At 31.0% G+C, this 19,899-nt stretch overlaps 3 protein-coding genes across 4 annotated transcripts; 2 read left to right on the forward strand and 1 right to left on the reverse strand.

Moving 5' to 3' along the window:
• Positions 1-818: 818 nt before the first annotated feature.
• Positions 819-6,584, reverse strand: UBA2A (UBP1-associated protein 2A). 2 transcript variants are annotated; one of them, XM_028084894.2, is made up of 2 exons: positions 5,024-6,584; positions 819-1,201 (listed from the first exon to the last, which is right to left on the reverse strand). In XM_028084894.2, the coding sequence occupies exon 1, from the start codon at positions 6,419-6,421 to the stop codon at positions 5,024-5,026; it is 1,398 nt and encodes a 465-aa protein (XP_027940695.1). In that variant the 5' UTR covers positions 6,422-6,584; the 3' UTR covers positions 819-1,201. The 2 variants fall into 2 exon arrangements, with proteins under 2 accessions (XP_027940695.1, XP_027940686.1); XM_028084885.2 differs by lacking the exon at positions 819-1,201 and adding an exon at positions 1,536-1,828 and having other exon boundaries at positions 5,024-6,574.
• A 4,327-nt stretch (positions 6,585-10,911) lies between these two features.
• On the forward strand, positions 10,912-13,029 carry LOC114190432 (uncharacterized). The gene is made up of 7 exons (XM_085670067.1): positions 10,912-11,062; positions 11,147-11,385; positions 11,644-11,856; positions 11,932-12,024; positions 12,101-12,196; positions 12,489-12,860; positions 12,955-13,029. Exons 3-7 carry the CDS (start codon positions 11,701-11,703, stop codon positions 13,027-13,029), a joined length of 792 nt encoding a protein of 263 aa, XP_085526193.1. The 5' UTR covers positions 10,912-11,062; positions 11,147-11,385; positions 11,644-11,700.
• Positions 13,030-14,508: 1,479 nt separating this feature from the next.
• Positions 14,509-18,102, forward strand: LOC114176113 (14 kDa zinc-binding protein-like). The gene is made up of 5 exons (XM_028061080.2): positions 14,509-14,631; positions 15,210-15,267; positions 16,151-16,240; positions 17,141-17,258; positions 17,693-18,102. Exons 1-5 carry the CDS (start codon positions 14,576-14,578, stop codon positions 17,758-17,760), a joined length of 390 nt encoding a protein of 129 aa, XP_027916881.1. The 5' UTR covers positions 14,509-14,575; the 3' UTR covers positions 17,761-18,102.
• The last annotated feature ends 1,797 nt before the right edge of the window (positions 18,103-19,899 follow it).

Here is a 19,899-nt window from a genome sequence, read left to right on the forward strand (position 1 = left end):
CTACACATTTTCCAATACTTTTGCTAAGAATTTTATTTTAACCTGCACATAAAATTAATTTTAACTCAAGAAATTAGTTTCATTTTTTTCTTATTTTTCATTCAAAAAAGAAGAACAGTTATAGGATCACGAGAATTTATTTTTCTCCGACCAAAGTTGTCCAATACAAGGACACTCAGACAAAAGAAGCAAAGATTGGGAAACTGAACAACAGCCCTCTTTAAATTCCCATTTAAATACACAATGATTGCAAATATCCAGTAAGTAGAGCAACAAATATGTCTACATAAACTTTTTCACCAACAATTTTAGAAAAAAAAAAATATCTATATAAAACAAACAAAAAAATCACATTTCGACAACCAATAACAAAGTTTCAACATCAGATTTTATACCTAAACTATTTTTACTTATAATAAAAAATATTTCAATTTCCTTTCTTTATATGATCCTTCTAGATATACTTATAAGTTTATCCAAACAAACTTAAAGAATGCCAACAAAGTTGACATTCAACTAAAATAAAAGGAATTAGACATAAAACACTGTATCATACCTTCCAGTCCATGAAAGCCACCTATTCCATGACTGTAAGCAGGACATCAATCAAATCAATCAATCATTATAACAAAGTTGACTTCATCTCCTACTTCAGAAAGCAGAGTTAAGCCTAAAGAAACATTGGGAAATTTTGGTTTTCCCTATATAAAGACATGTTTAAAAGCATTTTGCTAGAATTGAAGAGTATCACGAGTATATAAAGCCCATATTGGCAGAAAAATTTGAAAACTGCTTAGGGGAAGTACCATATATAATCGTCAGCCTCATAAAATCAGTTCACATTTCTGATAGTGACGGGAAAAAACATTCATATATGGCTGAGAAATAAACTACAAAATAATTTCCCAGACATATCACTGGGAGAAGAGAAAAACCCCAAAGTGATCAACAACAAAATCCACAGCATTGACAACTTCAAAGGACAATTCTAAACAAGGTTGGCAATGACAAAGCAAGATTGGCATTTCCAAGTTGAATGAGTAAACAGAGGGACCCTGTATATTTTTCGGTTGTAAAGAGGTAGAAAAGAAAACCAAAAAAATACAAACATTTCTAAAAAATTAAAATCATGTTTATTTTGTTTTTTTTTTAGCTAATCAAATTACATTATTGGTGAATACTTAAAGCATGGCCATCAAACCTGCAAAATAACTGCAAAGATTAGGTGCACACACTGTTAACAGAAGTAAAATAAAAACAAAATGAAAAAAAAAAAAAAGAACTTGACATGTTGGCTTTAACCTATCTTCTCACGGGGATGATGATATTGATATCCTAAAGCACTTGATATATAATGACATTTTATTTTTTGTGATCACAGGTTAAAGAAGAATGAAAAGGTAAGGTAAGAAATAAATAAAATAATAAAAAACAAAGGGAAACCGTATCATTTCATCATATAAAACACTTGAAGCTACTTGTGAATACCAAGTTGAAGCGCAACAGTCAACACAAACATAAATTTCAAAATATAGTTTGTTCAGCAAACCAAGCTCCTCCATAATTGAGATAAAACGTTAACTCGCAATACAAAAACAGTTCCATAGGGTTTTTTTAAAGTTAAACTAAGTCAAAATACTACAATATTTTGAAACGGAAGAAAACAAGAAAACGTAGGTGGCGAAAACATAACTCCATTTGATATTTTAAATGTTCTGATAATTGTGGTAAGTAACATTTCATTATAAACACGCCAATTGCATCAGCTCCTTAAACTTCAGAAGAATCACCAGGCCAGTAATAAAATACTGATGCACTTATGAGGAATCTGCAAAAATGAATAAAAACCATGAAAAACAATTTAAGTGGAAAAAAAATGGAAGGGTCCAAAAACCACGCTTTTAGCTAAATTGGCTGAGAACTATTGAAAATCAAACTCCAAGATCTAAATTTCGACATCTCAAGGTGATGAGAATATCATATTTGTAAAAGTTTTAAAAAAACAAAAAACTGTGTTGCAAATATAGAGAAAATCACTTACCAAGGAAATATAGGACAGAAAAAAAAGTACGAAACGGTGAGGAAAAACCAAGACTATTTTCTTTTACGTAGACATGGAAAACGCATTCAAAAAGACTAGGGATCTCTTGCTGCCGTCAGACCTCATCCAGACATTGTTATCTATCTGGTCAGACAGCATGGAATGTCTGGGGATACATGAAACTGGAATCAGTAAAAGTCCACATATTGGACACCAATGCATGACACTAACATTAAACCTGGGTGGCTCCCTACTCCAACCCAAGGCCTAGATGGAAGCACCTAACATGAATGAGCTCATCGCCCACTCTCAACTAAATCTTCTCTTAATCCATCATCTTATCTTCATTGTCGTCTCTCACACTGGCACTCTCAACTACATGCCTTTGTTCCTCGTTGTGACTTCACATTCATGTATAGCAGACTTCACATGCACAATTCAACCGCAGCTTTGCTGTTCCTATTCTACACACTACTTCAATTTCTTTGTTCCTCTTTTAGCTCTCCAATTGTACATATAAGTCTAATAGTTAGGCTGTTTTCTTTCAATGTATTATTTCACATGGTGCGGAGAAATTAATCTATTATATTACAGGTCGTTAACTTGTAACTTTAACTTAAGTTGACACTTTTGGCGTAGGGCCTTTTTTTTTTAAAGCTTCACTGAATATTAACAGTAACTTATTGATAATTTTTATTATCTATGCTATAATCTAAAACACAAATCGTTCAAGTTTAAAAACAATTTTTTATTTTATTTAGGCAGGATGCCTGGTTCACATTGTATTGACAATTGTGCCCCACTCCTAGGGAAAATCTCAATTTTAAATAGAACGCATTCAACAAATTAGTAAAATATGACCCTATCCTCAATCCGCATGCATGTATGAATATAATAGACATCACTGATGCAAATGCAAAGAGAGAAAAGCAGAAAAAAAAAAGAGTATGAACAGTAAATCTTATGCTGTTCTACAGAATCCAACAGAAACTCCGAGGAACATTTAAAGTTTTAACAGATTATATATTAGACTCCCAAAAGCATATCTTTAAGGCTCCATTTGCTTTTACAAGGAAAGATGTTTTTAAGACTGAAAGATACGTTAAAAAAATTATAGTACTTTGTATGCTATTCCGGGCTCAAAAGTTGCTTCAGAGTTTTTATCAAGAAGAGAAAATAAATAGTTTATGGAAGATATAAACAAAAGATGTATCAGAAAATTACAATACATATGTAAGTTTTTCGTGGTGGACTCAAAAAGTTGCTTCAGTGATGTATCACATCACATCTGGAAAAAAAATATAAACAAAAGATGTATCACAGAATTAACTTCTATTAGCTTGCTTAAACAAATAGGACACATGCAATAGCCTTGAAAATTTGTTGTTTCACTTCCAACCAGAACTTTTCAGGTAATAAATTAGAGACCCAAATACCATCTGTTCTCAAGAAATTGTCGAACACAACTCAAAGAGTGTTAGACACAAGCCTCTCATGTAGGGCCCTACTATTCCACATCCAAGGGGCAACAGCATGAATCAGTTTATGACAATTATATACATAAAATCAACAATTCTATTTTCCTTGGAAATATTCATAACATACCAAAAAATTTACCTGCTGCTTTTTATTGCTTATAATTAAAAATTCTTAATCAAATTATAAGGAAGTCACATTTCTTTCATTATCTATATATTATTATATGTCCATTCCATAGTTGATCCAAGGTAATAAAGATATATACTTTAATCAAAACACTGACAAAAATTATATTATATTACTAAACACACAAAAATTACATTTTAAGCTCTCCTACAAATAGACCAGGAGATAAAGTATTATACAATATGCTGTAGAACACACCGTGTAAGAGCTGCCCAACCATTAAGTGGTCATTCTTAATCCAACTTTAAAAAAGAATAGAAAACACTTACACATAAGCTATATTTGAGGACTAGAGGTGAAAGAGAAAAGATGTAATCTCCCTATCAAATATTGGAACTTCAGCATACAAAATATTAACATGACTATAACAGCTCCACAAAGGAGTACACTCAACAGAAGATGTGAAAAGGTCAAGAACAAAGGAATTGTGAACAAGAAAAAGAGAATCCAAAAGAAAAAGCAAGGAATAAACAACAATGACCATGAATGAAAAATTATAGAAATCATCTATATGTCCAACTACGAACATCTGGCCTATCCCTAGTTCACCATCGTTCTTTATTCTCAGTTAGTTACTTTCAATTCCTCATGCACCTTTTTTATCTACTTTTGCTTTCTAAAAAGATTTCAATAACTACACTCCTCATTCAAACTCCGAAGATCTCCATCTACATTGTCTAAATTAATTGTTTCATCCTCCATGTCCAGTGACATAGATATAAACAGCCATAATCCAATCAACAAATGAGAATGAACACTATAAGATCGTGCTCCAGCATATAAATCTAGACCACAAGAGGCTACTATTTTCATCTGAAAGAATAAGCAATTTGAGTTCATGCTATGCAACCAATATAAATCATATTTGGCACACTGGAAAATTTGACAATGTAAGCGTTAATGCTCTGTTGATGCTTTAGACTCCTTGGATCCCATATAATCGATTATGACATATATCATAATCAATTATAAGGAATGTATATTAAACAAGGTGAAATAAAAAAGAAAAAAATCGCAAGTGTAAATATTTCTACCCTCTTCCTAAATCAAACAACCTATATTTCTACTCTATTCCTCATATATTTCTCTTCTTATCTTTTTCACCAGCCTACTTTCTTCCTCTCTGCCAAACACCGTATAAGATACCAAAAAATTGAAAAACCACTACAATGCTTTCAATTTCTCCAAAATCTACCCCACATTCCCTGTGACAATTCCATTATGGTAATACACTACCTAACTGATAAAACTAATGCCAAGCAGGAAAACAAATCAAACATCAAAGATACAAATCAAGCACAAACACCAAAACCATACCTAATGCCCCATGTAAGGCGCACCACCACCACCATATTGCCCTCTTCCAGAACCACCCTGCCCTATCTGCTGATTCGGATTCGGATATGCAGCCTGCAATCCCACCTGGGTCCCATATCCTCCGATAACACCCGGACTAATATTTGACTGAGCACTGTAACCACTCTGTACTCCAGCCCCTGCAGCAGGCACACCAGGGTTCACCGCAGCACTCGTTCCAATGCTCCCCAGCAAATTCGTCAGCCCCAACGTCCCTTGCGACGCCAGGAGGGCCGTCAACGCCTGCCCCAACGCCGGATTCAACGCCGCTTGGTTAAACCCAATCCCTGGCCCAGCTGGAGCCATCAAGTGTCCCGGCTGCGCTGCTGCAGCACTACCAACATACGCACCACCTGCATTGGCAGTATCATTCCTCTGGAACTGGGTCCGCTGGACCTGAGCATTCACGTTCCCGTGTTGCTGTTGTTGCAACTTCCCAGGCTTGGGCCCATCAATCGCCTTCTGGCAATGCAAAATATGCCCCTCAAAGTCCTTATGAGGCTCTTCCAAGGCTCTCTTTGCACTCTCCGGACTCCTGTAAACAAACAAACAAAACCCTTTCGGTTTACCGGTTAGCTTATCCAGTCCCAAAGGCCCCTCCTCAATTTCCCCGAACCGTGAAAAGAACGCCAGAAGCTTCTGCGGATCGAGTTCCGCACCGACGTTGCTCACGTAGATCTTCCTCTGCGTGTACTCCGAAGCCGATGATGACAGCGTCGGCACCGAGGAAGGCAATGCCTGCGGCAGGCTCTGGCTGCTACTGACGGGGCCGATGGACGCCAGCTGGCACGCTGTCATGCGATTGCCGATCTTCTTCTGGGGCTGCTTTAGCGCGTTGCGCGCGCCGCGCCGCGTCTTGAAGAGGATGAAGCCGTAACCTTTGGACTTGCCGGAAACCTTGTCGGTGACGGCCTTGCAGTCCTCGATCTCTCCGTACTGCCGGAACGCGCTGATTAGGGTTCCCGCGGTAGTGTCCCACCCCAACCCGTGCACAAAGATCTTCCGGTGCACGGGATCCTCGTCAGCCGCCTTGCGGATCCGGTCCGCCACGTCGCGGTGATTCGCCGCCGCCTCGCACAGAAGATTTAAGATCTGATCCTTGCTTAGAGGTTCCAGAAGCTTCTCGATCGGGTCGTCGTCCTCGTCTTGTTGCTGTTGTTGCTCTTCATCGTCCTCTTCTTCTTCTTCTTCCTCCTCCTCCTCCTCCTCTACTTCCTCTTCTACTTCTTCTTCCTCCTCTTCTTCCTCCTCGACTTCCTCGTACTCGGGTGGCGCAATTTGGGGTTCAGGTTGGTGATGCTTGAGCGGAGGTTCAACGGATTGAGAAGATTTGGGTGCTACCTTTCGCTTCTTCCCCATCGGCGATTTCTCAAGTGCAGTGCAGAGGGTGGCACTAGGGTTTTTTCTGATTAGGATTTAGGAATCAATCGCATTCACTCTGACATGATACTCTTGTATATATTTATTTTATTTTATTTTTTTCTATATCCTCTTTTTTAGCCGCCACAATTCTTTTCCTATTTTGCTCTCCAGGATAAGAAATTTTGAAGGGATGGTATGGACTCAGGTTTCCTCCTATTTTCAAAAACTTTGGTTTTCTATTTCCATAATTCTTTCCTCCACAGAGAAAATAATGTTTTTATACTTTTTTTATACGATATATATAACAAAAGAATTTTGAATTACATTTTCCACAAGTATCAATAATATATATAGAGAGAGATAATTTTACCTATATTGTACTTAAATAACGATCATAGATAATAATAGTGCAGTTCCTAGTAGATTTTCTTTCGTAACTGCTGATTTAATTCAGACAACTTTTAGATAATTTTATTCTTTAGTAATGTATTTCGTTTTATTATTTTATCTTTTAAGTTTTTATAAATATCTTTTTAATTTACAGTTATAACCGCATAACTTTATATATGATTTTTAACTATTTTTATTTTTTATTAACGTATTTTATTTTATTGTTTTTATTTTTATTTTTTTATAAATATATTTTGAACTCGATTAACTATCAAAATTATTTGATAGCTTTTTAATTATATCACGCAAAACAAAAAACCAAAAAAAGGAAAGAATGGTATAACTCCTCACTAAAAAATAATCGTCTAGTTCATACTCTTTTCTTCACCAACTTATTTATTTATATTCGAATGCATTTTTTAAATATATATATATATATATATATATATATATATAATAGTATATTAATACATAGTAATATTATAATATCATTAAATTATTATATAAAATAAAGTTATATTAATTAGAATAAAATTAAGAAAAAATAGTTGTTAATAAATAAATAAAAAGGAAATTACGGTTAAAATAATTTAATAAAAATAATTAAAAATAATTACTAATTTTAAAACAAAAATAAATAAATATACTACAATGGGTAAATTAGAAATAAATAATTGTGAACATAAAAAAGAATTTGTTCATTTATACATGTTACAATAATTTTGTTAATATATACATCAAATCATTTCACCTAAATATTCAAATTATTTTATTTTTTACATTTTTACCTTCATATTTTTTTACACTTGTAAAAAATAAAATAATTTAAATAATTTGAATACCTTCATATTCAAATATTGTGTAAACATCTTTGGTGTCCTTTTTATTTTTTCAATTTTATCCTCTTAATTATTATATTTTAAATTTAAACAATTATTTATAATAAAAAAATTAATTTTTAGATTTATTATTTTACTAATTTTAGTAACTATTTTTTTAAATTGAAATAATTGTTGAAATGTAAAGACAGGTAAACAACAAAACAAATAAAAATGACAAGTAATTGAAATATGATTCCTAGTAAGTAAAAGTAAATTTTGTATCTAACAATAATAATAATAATAATAACTATTATAATAATTATATTTTTTAATAATAATAATAATAATAGTAATATAATAATATTAGTAATATAATAATAGAAATAATTATAATTAATAATAATGATAATAATATTTATAGTTGATAGTAACAATGATTATTAATTATAGTTGATAATAATAACCCGTGACGGATCTTGACCAATAATTTTAGAGGAGTCAAAATAATTTATAGTAAAAAATTTTGAACTCATCAATAATTTATTCGGAATAAAAATTTCCAGTTATTCCTTTTTGAATGTAAATAACCATATTGTGTTCAAGAAATTCATAATTCATCTTATTCCATTTTTTTTTATAATTTTGGTTGTAAAAAATGAAACATGAAAAGTTAAAATAGAATGAATTACCTTGATGTTATGTATATTGAGAAGAATGTGTGTGATAATGTGTTGTATACAATGCTCAAAGATGAAAAATCAAAAGATCATCTTCAAGCCCGTCAAGATCTAAAAGATATGAGGATAAAAGAAGAACTTTGGCCGGATGAAAATGGAAAATACATTCCTTTGTTATTTACAATGACAAGAGAACAAAGAAAGATATTTCTCAATACATTAAAGAATGTGAAGATGTCAGGTGATTATTCAAGTAACATATCTCGTTGTGTTGATGATGAAAACTATAGGATATTTGGCCTTAAGAGTCACAATTCTCACATCCTCATGCAACATTTACTTCCAATAGTTATTCAAAATGTTTTGCCTCACCATGTGACTACAGTGTTGGTAGAGTTTTCCTCATTTTTCAAGGAGTTATGTTGTAAAAGATTGAATATCTCAGATCTTGACAAGTTACAACATCGAATTATGCTTACTCTTTGCCATTTGGAAATTCTTTTACCTCCATCATTCTTCACTGTGATGGTCCATTTAACTTGTCATCTTGTAGAAGAAGTGAAATTAGGAAGACCAGTCTATTACTGTTGGATGTATCCAATTGAAAGATAAATACATGTAGTTATGTTTAACATATTTATTTTGATTAAAATATTGGTTAAATTATTGTTTTTTTTTATAGAATGTTAGGACATTTGAAGCCATTTGTACGAAATAGAGCATAACCTGAAGCATCTATAAGTGAAAGTTATTTAGCTGAAGAGACTCTCACTTTTTACTCATTGTATGAAGAAGTTGAATCAAGGTTGAATAGAAGTCGACGTGTTGATGATCGTCCTAATGAAAGTGAACATCTTCAAATTATTTATCCTCAAATAGGCAGATCAATGGGAAGTTCATCGACTTTCACTCTTACACCATTAGAGAAAATACAAGCACATCTATATTTGTTACTAAATTGTTCAAAAAGTCAACCCTATGTTGAGTAAGTATTTAGATATCTTGTATGTGGTGATTAGTTTCCATGAATTCAATTTAACATGATATTCTCTTATGGCAGTGAATTCAAAATATTCACTAAGAGAAAGACAAGAAATCGAAGACTTTCAAATGCAGAGTTATAAAAGATAGTTAGTAAAGAATTTGCAAATTGGTTTCATCAAAGGGTAAGTTTAAAAATATACTAGTGTAATTTATGATTTATTTTTATGACTAATATGATTTATGATATAGGTCACAAATCCAGACAATACAGATGTAATTCTAGATGAATTAAAGTATCTAGCAAGAGGCCCAATGCCAATTGCAAAAAGATATTCTGCATATAATATCAATGGGTACGAGTTTAGAACAGTAAGGGAGGATGAAGGTTTACAAACACAAAATAGAAGAGTTTTTCTAACTTCAAACACATCATGTGTTACAAGCAATAATGATGAAAAATTGAGGCTAGCGAATTTGCCATACTATGGGAAGTTAGAAGACATAATTGAGCTTAACTATTATGGTTCTCTTAGAGTTGTCCTTTTTAAATGCAAGTGGGCTGATACTACACGTTTTAGAGGATTTAGAAAGGATGCTTGGAAATTCACTTTGGTAAACTTTTCTCAATCTATTCATACATGTGAACTTGAAGAGCATGACCCATATATTGAAGCTTCACAAGCACAAATGGTGTATTATGTTGATGATGAGGTAAATAAGGGATGGAGTGTTGTAGTCCACATGATGCCAAGGGATTTGTATGATATGGGAGAAGTTGGTGAAGATATTATATTTGAAAGTGAGTCATACCATGAGCAAGATTTGAACAATTTATTTACAAGTGAAACTGAGGCAATAACATTGGCAAGGGATGATATAGATAATGAATTTGTTATTACAAATCATGTTGAAACCTTCCTTCAAGGAGATACAAGTATGTTTGAATAATTAGTAAAAGTATCATGGTAAGATATTTCTCTTCTTTTGTTGTTTAGGTTCTTAGATTGGTACCTTTTCTTTCTTTCTTTTTTCTTTTTATTATATATTTTAATCAACTATAATTTTGGGAATTTGAAAGGGTCTAGGATATTTGTTATACAGTAGTGACTATGAAATATATTACTTTTGTTTTTTATTGATGCTACTGAAATTTGAAAGATGGTTTATTTAACTTGTCATGAATATTTGATGAATTTCTAAGTTGGTTGGGCACTTTATAGAAAGCCTTTTTTTCTTTTATTGGTGGTTGTGATTGAATATTATGACATGGCATATGTTGAAAAATAGATTTTTCTTTCATAGAATCGTGTATTGTTGCTTAATCTGATCATGTTAAACTAACCAAACTACAAACAAGCTATACTGATTGACTCTGTTTGAACAAAATGACAGAAATCCTTTGCTACTTTATTATAATTTCTCTTGTTCATCTTCATTTGCAGTACTTTATAATTGTACTCTAGTTTAAATAATCATGGCTCCTAAAACCAAACGTCTTAAAAAAACTGCATCTACTCAAGAACCACATGTTCCTCCTCTTGTGTGTCCTATACCTCCACAACCTATACCTCCTACTCAACAACCACATATTCCTTCTATGTCGACCCATCCACATGTTCCTCCTCTTATGGCTCCTACTCCACATCCATATATTCCTCCTCCTATGGCTCCTACCTCACATCCACATGTTCCACCTCTAGTGGATACTACTCGACAACCACATGCAGGATGTGAGTCGAGTAGAGTATGGACTGTACATATTATAGGTAATTTTAAGTTTTATTCTACTTATAAATAAGAATTTATATTTTTTTTTTAAATTTCTTGCTAATTATGTCACCATTTGATAGATCAACAAGGAAATATAAAAAAAAATCAGTTGACGAATGCAGGTGTATTTGAGATGCCTCGTGGTGAACGTATAATTGTGCCATTTGATAGACAGTTATGAGCCTATGGAGAAGCAGCTTCACTTCTTTCTTCAACATGTGGTTGTATTGCTACATATTCAAACAATGTTCCTATTAACTTTGATAGTTGGCCAAAGGTTCCAAAGTCATACAACGATGATTGTTTTAACATTTTAAAGGTAGATGTTGAGTATAATGTAGTTAACTTTGCTATTCTTGAATGTGTTTTTAGCTTTAATGCATTTCTATGATTGATTTTAGTTCTTCTATGCTTTTTACCAATTACAATTTTCCTTGAAACAATTTGCACGGATTAGAATGTAAATTGACATTTGTTCTTTTTTCATTTCGGTTGTTATTGCTTATCATGTTTGTAGATTCATCATTTCTTCTTTTTTTCTACAATTTTATATACTAACTTCTTTTTTCTTTTTTAGAATTTATTTCATTTCCAGGCATCAGAAAGGTCTATTGAACGTTATTGTTCCCTTTGCATGTCAAATAAGTATAGAAATGAAAAGATGAATTTGTGGAACCGTGTTTATGATAGTTCATTATCAAGAGAACAATTAATTGTTAATGTCCCTAATGGTATTCAAAAAGATCAGTGGTCTTCATTTGTTGATTATCATATGAGTGAAGAGTATAAGGTAGTTTTCACAAATGATTGTTATGAATAACTATTTTTTTGTCTTTTATTTTAATTAATAACTTTTTTGTCTCAGAAATTAAGCAAGAGAAATATTGAAGTTAGAAAAGTGCAAAAAATTCCTCATACTGGTGGTGCAAAGCTTTTGTCTACAAAACAACATGAGATGGTAATTATTTGTTCATTGTTGAGTTTAATTAAAATTCATGGAGTGTTTTATTGTTCTTATATGCTCATATTTATAGGAAGTAAACCTTGGACATGTTGTGGGTAGAAGAAAGTTGTATATTGAGACTCATAAGAAAAAAAATGGATCTTATGTCAATGAAGAGGCAAAGTCTATTGCAGTAAGTTTAGTTAAAGTATTTATAAATTCGTATAATTTTGCAATATGTTTTCACTCTAATTTTTACATACTACTATAATATTCTAATTTTTTCAATTGTATTTTATGGTATGGAATTAGATAAATTTAAGTGCAACAAACCTCTTTTTTTGATAAAATATTCAATGGTTAGATCACAAGCTGGTTTATATAAAATATTTATGTGTTGGATTATAATGGCAGTTGTCTTTTATTATAGTTTGTGAATGAAATGTAGAAGAAATCAATATTCATGTGTACTTTTATACTTACTGGAGAAAATGACACAAGAAATGAGTCAAAGTGTTAATTCTAATGAAATCTCAGTTGATGATTGTGTTAGTAAAGTGTTGGGAAAGGATCATTCTGGACGTGTACGTTGCTTAGGACTAGGAGGTCTTCATAGTGTTGCATTTCAATCCACGACTAGATTTAGTAATGCAGGGCACAATTTCTCAAATTTTGGTTCAACTGAAAGTTCTCAATTGAAAGAGGAAGTTATTAGTCTGAGGGAAAAGTTAGCAACTTCTGAAGAAAATTTAAAGACATTAAAAAGTGTCATGCTTGCATACATCCAAATGAAGGAAGGGCATACTCCTCATGAGTTGGGAGTCATGTTTGATAATGAGACTAATGTAATTGTAAGTGCTTTATAGTTTGTGTGTATAATTTAATATCATGTGTATTCTTTTTAAATATGCTAACATGATATGATTTTAAATTTTAATTTCACAGGATGAAGAGAGTGACCAAGAAGTGCCAACATCGCGCAGAGGATCATCACTTGATAGTAACTTTCATGGAGTTTGAACTATATGTTATGATATTCCAAGACTTAGTTAGATTAATCTGACATATCTCTTACATGTGTTAGGATTTTTTCAATCCTTCACTCTGCACTTTATAATTTGTAATTTGCTTTGCAACATACTATTTCCTTGCTTACTGGCCATAGGTATATGGGATTTTGTAGTGTTGTTTGGTGTAATTAATGGTAAAGTTAATGAAAAATCTTGATCACTTTTTTATGGAGAAAAGAGAACATAATTTTGATTAGGCAGGTAAATCTTTGTAAAGAGCATGTTGTCCAAGCTTCTTTCATTGACCCTACCCATGTTGAAATTCTTTCACATATATTTAATAATTTAATAAATAAGTAAATAGAGAATAGTATTTTCTGTAATAAATGAGTAAATAATTTTTTAAAAATAAAATAGATAAATGAAATATTGGTTAACATATGAATGAAAAACAATTACTAAATACTTTTAGAATATTAAAAATTTTAAAAATATTTTAAAAAAAAATTATGGTTTTTAATTGTCAAAATATGATATATTTTGTAACGATTTTTAGCCGTCAAAATACAATATATTTTGTGATAGTTTTTAACTGTCAAAATATGTTATATTTTGTGGCGGTTTTAACCGTCAAGATATGATACATTTTATAGCGGGGTTTGACCGTCAAAATATGATATATTTTGTGGTGATTTTTAACTGTCAAAATATAATAAAATATCATAAATTAAAAGTAAATTTTGTAGCGGTCTTTAACTACTAGAAATTTCTTTTTTCTTTTTTGACATCAATACTAGCGGTTACTTTTTTTTTGTCAAAAACTGTTTTTGACATGCGTAATTCTGATGATTTTTTAAATCGTCAAAAATTTCATTTGTGGCGATTTTTAATCGCTAAAACTTGTAATTTTAACCGTCACAAATGTTCACTTTTTTTGCAGTGAATCAATAAAGTAAAATATTTTTAATTTGTTTGTTTTTGTGAAAGATTGACATAATTCAATAATAATAGACAAATCCTTCAAAATTGAACATAATAATAAAAGCAATAATAATAATAATAACTATTATAATAATAATTATAGTTCTAATTAATAATAATAATAATAATATAATAATATAAATAATGATAGTTAATAATATAAATAATGGTAGTTAATAATAATAATTATATTGATAATGATACTGACCATAATAATTGTCGATAACAACCATTATAATTAATAATAAGAAATAATTATAGTTGGAGATAATAATAATAATAATAATAATAATAATAATAATAAATATCATAAAAATTATGTTATATTATTATAAATATTATTGTTAATGTAATGAAATTGTAAATTTAATTTTAAATATAATAAATAAAGTTTATATTACATAGTTAATTGATTTTTATGAAATAATTATAATAATATATAAAGATAAATACAATGAATTTTTTATATATGTATATATATATATATATATTATTTATTTTTTTAGTTAGGGAAGAGAGTTATCATTGTATATTAAATTTCTTTTGGTATCCTGGTTTAGTGGCTTTCCATTTCCATGGCTGCAGAGATAGAAGCTACTCTTATAAGCACTCCCTCTGAGGCTCCCACCGTGTGAGTTCTCCCTTTCACCTTTCTTTCTCCTCTTCCCTCTTTTTCCTTTGCACATTTTTATCCTCCAATCTTCTTTTTCTGCAATTGCAAAACCCCCTTGTGATTTGCTTATTATATGTTCTGATTTTTCTCAGAAATTATGCTAAAACCCTGAAAAGCTCATATATATTTTTCATCTAATTAGGTTTTAAAGGTTGTAAATATATGTTAGCTTGTTTTTAGCGTAATGAAATATGAAATCATACCACCATAAAAAATTACACAACGTTGTTCGTAAGCTTCATTTACAGATGATTGTATGAAGACATATGCTCGTTTGAACGTTAAAGTTAGCTACTTTTATATAATCTCTTAATAACTCTGTGTTTGAGCATATGATAAAATTTCATGGATTCTGTGGGGTTTTAGCTGGCTTTTCCTGCATCCTTAATCGTCTTTTTAATAATTAGACACTTTATCTTTTTAATTATTGAGGCAGGAGCAGGACATGATACAGTGTTTTTCTTATGTGATTTTATATTTATTTGTTTACAGTTCTAAGTATTCATATCCTTTCTCTTGTATTATGTGATGAACAGATTTGACCAGATCATTAATAAGGAAATTCCTTCTACTGTGGTATATGAGGATGATAAGGTGTTTTCTGATGCTTGATGAAAACCTTCACTACCTTTTTGTTATTGTCCTTTTCTCTTTTCCCAATGTTTAGGGATGCAACTGATCTAGGTTGAGGGTATATTATATACAAAATAATGTTTCAAATGCCACTCCTACAAGTATGATAACATAGAGAAGTTTGATATCTAAAGAAAAAAGTAGTTTGCTATACAAAAGTACACTTATACTCGTGTTGAATTTCATATGTTGTCTTACGAAGTGTCAGTGAAACTTCCTACCCTCATTGTTTTTGAATTTTGTTAATGTTCACTATTGTCTTGAGTTTATACTTCTTGTTGACCAGATAAACAATGGTTTAACGAGTTTTCCATATTAAGAGAAACCGAAAATTGGGATGCTTTATTTGAATTGAAGGACTTAAAAGGAAACTAGTTTAGTTTTCTTCCTGGACTTTGGATTCTTGCATAGGGTTCATGTTTAAAGTTGAAAAAGGTGACGAATCAATTCGTATGCGCACTTAGTTTTCTGCTTATCAATAGTAGACAAAGGAGTATGGCCGTACTTTTCTTTGGAATCTTTGAGTATATTATGATCTAGTTTGAGATGGTTTAAGGTAAAACAAGTATTGCTATAAGTTGCAAAAATAAACCTGAGGCAGTTTTTCTAATCGCATCTCCTGTTAAAATGTTAACAAATTTCTTAGAACTCTTGTTTTTGGATGGACAGATGTTAGTTGTTAATATGTTAGTTTTTGTTAACAGGAACTTGAACCGACTTAGAAGTATGTTTTGGCTAGCATAGTTTTCAACATTAGCCGATATTGTAGTCAAGTTATTTTATTTGATTTAGAATCACAATATAGCAATTATAATTCTGTCAACTTTTATTGTCTTTTTGACAGGTTCTGGCCTTTAGGGATATAGCTCCACAAGCTCCTACCCACATTCTAATCATTCCTAAAGTTAGGGATGGGTTAACTGGTCTATCAAAGGTATTTGTTACTAACTTTTTCTTGTCCTAATTATGTTATCTCAGATGTTCATTTTTAAATCATCTACATATATACGTGTACTAAGTATGCTCAATACATTATTTTTGTATATATTAACAAATATTTTTATATTTATGAAAATGATATTATAAAATTCATATTTTAGATAGTTCTTCTTCAGCATCAACATACTAATAGCATGGAATGTTTACACTTTTTGGTGTAAAAAGCTGTGCAACTTGTATACGTATCTAGTAATATTGCTTTGAAGTTGCTTTTGAGGACTCTGACTTGGCAACATTTCCTTTCGTTGAATCCTTCAAAGTTTATCCTAACGTGCCCACTTAACACTGATATCATTTACTATTTGATAAAATGGGATGTATGATTTTTTTATCCAAACTATTGTTTTAGTATTATTTTGTTAAATTATTTATGTTAATACTAAATCTTTGATTGTGCTATTGTCTAACAGATCCTCATTAGGACATAGTCTAGTGCCTTACTAAGGTACTGTGATTTAGTTTGCTATAAAATATGGTTTGACTTGTATTTGAAGTTAGGCTTTTACAAGGATTCTATGATACATACATATGTATGGTTTTCGAAGTCTATATAACTTTTCATTCCATACAGAGAGATACATCTTGTCTCATATGGCAAGTATTTCCAAGAGCATTCCAAATGTGTAGGCAGTAGAGAAGAACATGTAGGTTCATCTTTAATGTAGTAATTACAATAATTTATAATATATCGTAACTCAACGGTGATGATAGTCATTAGTCAAAATTATTTTTAAGAAACTTTTGTTTATTTATTTAAATTGGCAAATCAAATTGAATGTAGAACCTTTCTATGCCTTAGATGACCATCTACAACTATCTATGGTATTGTTCCTAGGCTGAGGAGAGGCACTGTGAGATTCTTGGTCGCCTTCTGCACACCGCTAAGCTGGTTGCAAAGCAAGAGGGTCTTGATGATGGCTTTAGAATCGTAATTAATGACGGGCAAGATGGGGGTAAGTGTTCTTTTCATGTCATTGCAGGAACATGATTAATCATATGAAACTCGGACACGCCTTTCAAATGGTGTCTCAGTGTCCAAGTATCCGACACGTAATATACATTGATACACGTATGACACTCGTATGACATGTATTTTTGTGAAGTGTCCAATTCAAAAGACATTTTCTTTGACATAGTTTTGACATATCCGTGAAGTGTACAATTCAAAAGACATTTTCTTTTCTTTGACGTGACTCAAACACAATATTATCCTTCATTTTAGAGACTAAACGTATTGAAGTGTCCATGTCATGTCCGGTGTCTGTGTGAGTATCCGTGCTACATAACTTGTGTTCATAACTTGTGTCCGTGTCAGTATCCGTGCTCCGTGATATATAGCTTGGGAGTGTTTCGTCAATTTATTAATGTGAAGACTGGATTTTGGCAGGTCAAACAGTTTTTCACATTCATGTGCACCTCATTGGGGGACGACAGATGGGCTGGCCCCCATTCTAGAATATGAAAAGATTTGTAGTATGAGCCATGTATATCATATTATGCCTCTGCTCAAACCTGCAGTTCTACACTGCATCTGCAATCTACAAATAGTGGTTTTAAATGACTAAGAGTCTTGTTGCACCAAGAAACTTATGAGTTAGATGAACTATATTAGTTATGTTTATTCTAAAATTATATGGCAAAGATGTTTATAGTTTATGGTTGTTGATGATTTATGCTTTATTACAATTTATGCACCAACATCAGCAACATCTTGTTTGTCAATGGTCAGATACTGTTGTCATGTGGTTCTGTTCTGTCTTTTAATTGAATGAAGAAGCGTGGTAGGGAATTTGAGTATATGGAAGGTGTTCAATATGATACAAACTTGAAATTATTAATTATAAATCTCAATTTAGTTTCGCAGTTTTATTCGAAAAAATAGAGACACTAAAACACGTAATCCTTTTTGTTTCCTCAATAGACACAATTTGATCTCAATAAAATTCATGAGATTAAAGAGGCCTTATAGTGTTATTAGATGAATTTCCAGAAGATAATTCATTTTAACAGAAAATTTAAAGTGTTTTACCATAAAAACATACTTGAATAGAGTATTTTAAAAGAAATTAAAATTCTTCATATCTATGAGAGTAATTTGATTGTCTAAAAAATATAGAATTTCAAATTTCATATAAAATGAAAGAGTAAGAATTTAAAATTTTTATATTTTTTCTAGTTTTACGAGTATGTTTTTCCTCCTTATTTTGACTTGATTGAAAGACTGCTGGTTTGATACTGTGTAATCGTATTGTGGTTAATTTTGGGCGCTATTGTTGAAGTTGTTTCTTTTTTCTATATTTATTTGTTAATGTTTTTTAAATGATAACCTAGATTATTTTCCAATGATACCAGTCAATTTTTTTTAATTAATTGAAAAGAAAGTTAGAAAAAATAAATACTTCAACTATTGGCATCAAGATACACAACTTTTATTCATTAGAATAATTTGATAAATTTTGGTTGAAAAATATTTTTTACTAAATTGTTCGAAAAATATCAACAGCTATATTTTTAAATTTTTAAATATAGTGTAATATGAATGTAAATTTTGTGTTTGATTATAACTGAAATGCTCTATTTGAATAAGAAAAATAAAATTATATAAATTTTAATTATTTATCTATGGAAAGTATTTACATTTTTTTTTCTAAATTGTGAAATTCTCTATGTGAATATACAATTAAATTTTTTCCTTGTTATCTTTGGTGCCGAAGAGACTCCAATAAGATGGTTGAATGCAAATAGAAACTTTTTCTTTTTCTTTTTATCCCAAAGGCTTTATCTAAATTTTTTTGTATCATTTCTTAAAATAAAAATATCATTATAAACATCATATAAAAATTAAATTTGGCCTCAATTTAGAGGAATGAAATTGAATTTTTTTTAACGATATTAATATTGATTTAACGAAAAAGTAATATTATTTTCTTTTAATAAATACTGTGACTAAATAAAAAAATTGAAAAACAATTACAAAAACCATGTGGTTGAAAGGGTGGTGGTGATTTCATGAGACCCATAATTAGTACAAAAAAACAGGTGTTGAAAAGAGCACCCACAAAACAACAACTCCCAACCAATTTGTGTAGCTCCATTTCCAAATGCAATTTTGTTGTGATAAAAAATCAAACTTTGCATCAATTCTTGGTGAGTCATCAGAAACATCTCTCTACTTATAAACACATGGTTTCACAGATGTTAGTTGGTATGTTAAATGAAACATAAACTAGGGTTTCATTCTCCATGCCATGGCTTCTATTGTACTTCTTCTCTCTTTGTTTGTGCGTACCAAGAACAGAAGCCAAGTTTCCACTCTTGCTGCTTCCTCTTCAGATAATAACCCAGATAAATCAGGTTGGGAAGTTGGAAGGAAAAAACAAACAGAAAATGATGTAGAAATTGGGTTGGAGGAGATTCTGCAAGAGCCGAAAGTTAGTATCCATTTGATTTAGGCGGAGATTCACCAATTACCATCCTATACAAATAAATTATGTTTTTTTTTTTTTTATTGTCTACTCTTTCTAGTTGTAATGGTCGGAAGTCTCATCGATAAGAAATAAAAAATCAATTTATTGTATATTTGCAAAAATACAG

Source organism: Vigna unguiculata, chromosome 1 (genome assembly GCF_037176805.1).
Source record: "Vigna unguiculata cultivar grain cowpea cultivar isolate G323 ecotype 2 chromosome 1, ASM3717680v1, whole genome shotgun sequence".
Taxonomy (NCBI): Eukaryota; Viridiplantae; Streptophyta; class Magnoliopsida; order Fabales; family Fabaceae; genus Vigna; species Vigna unguiculata.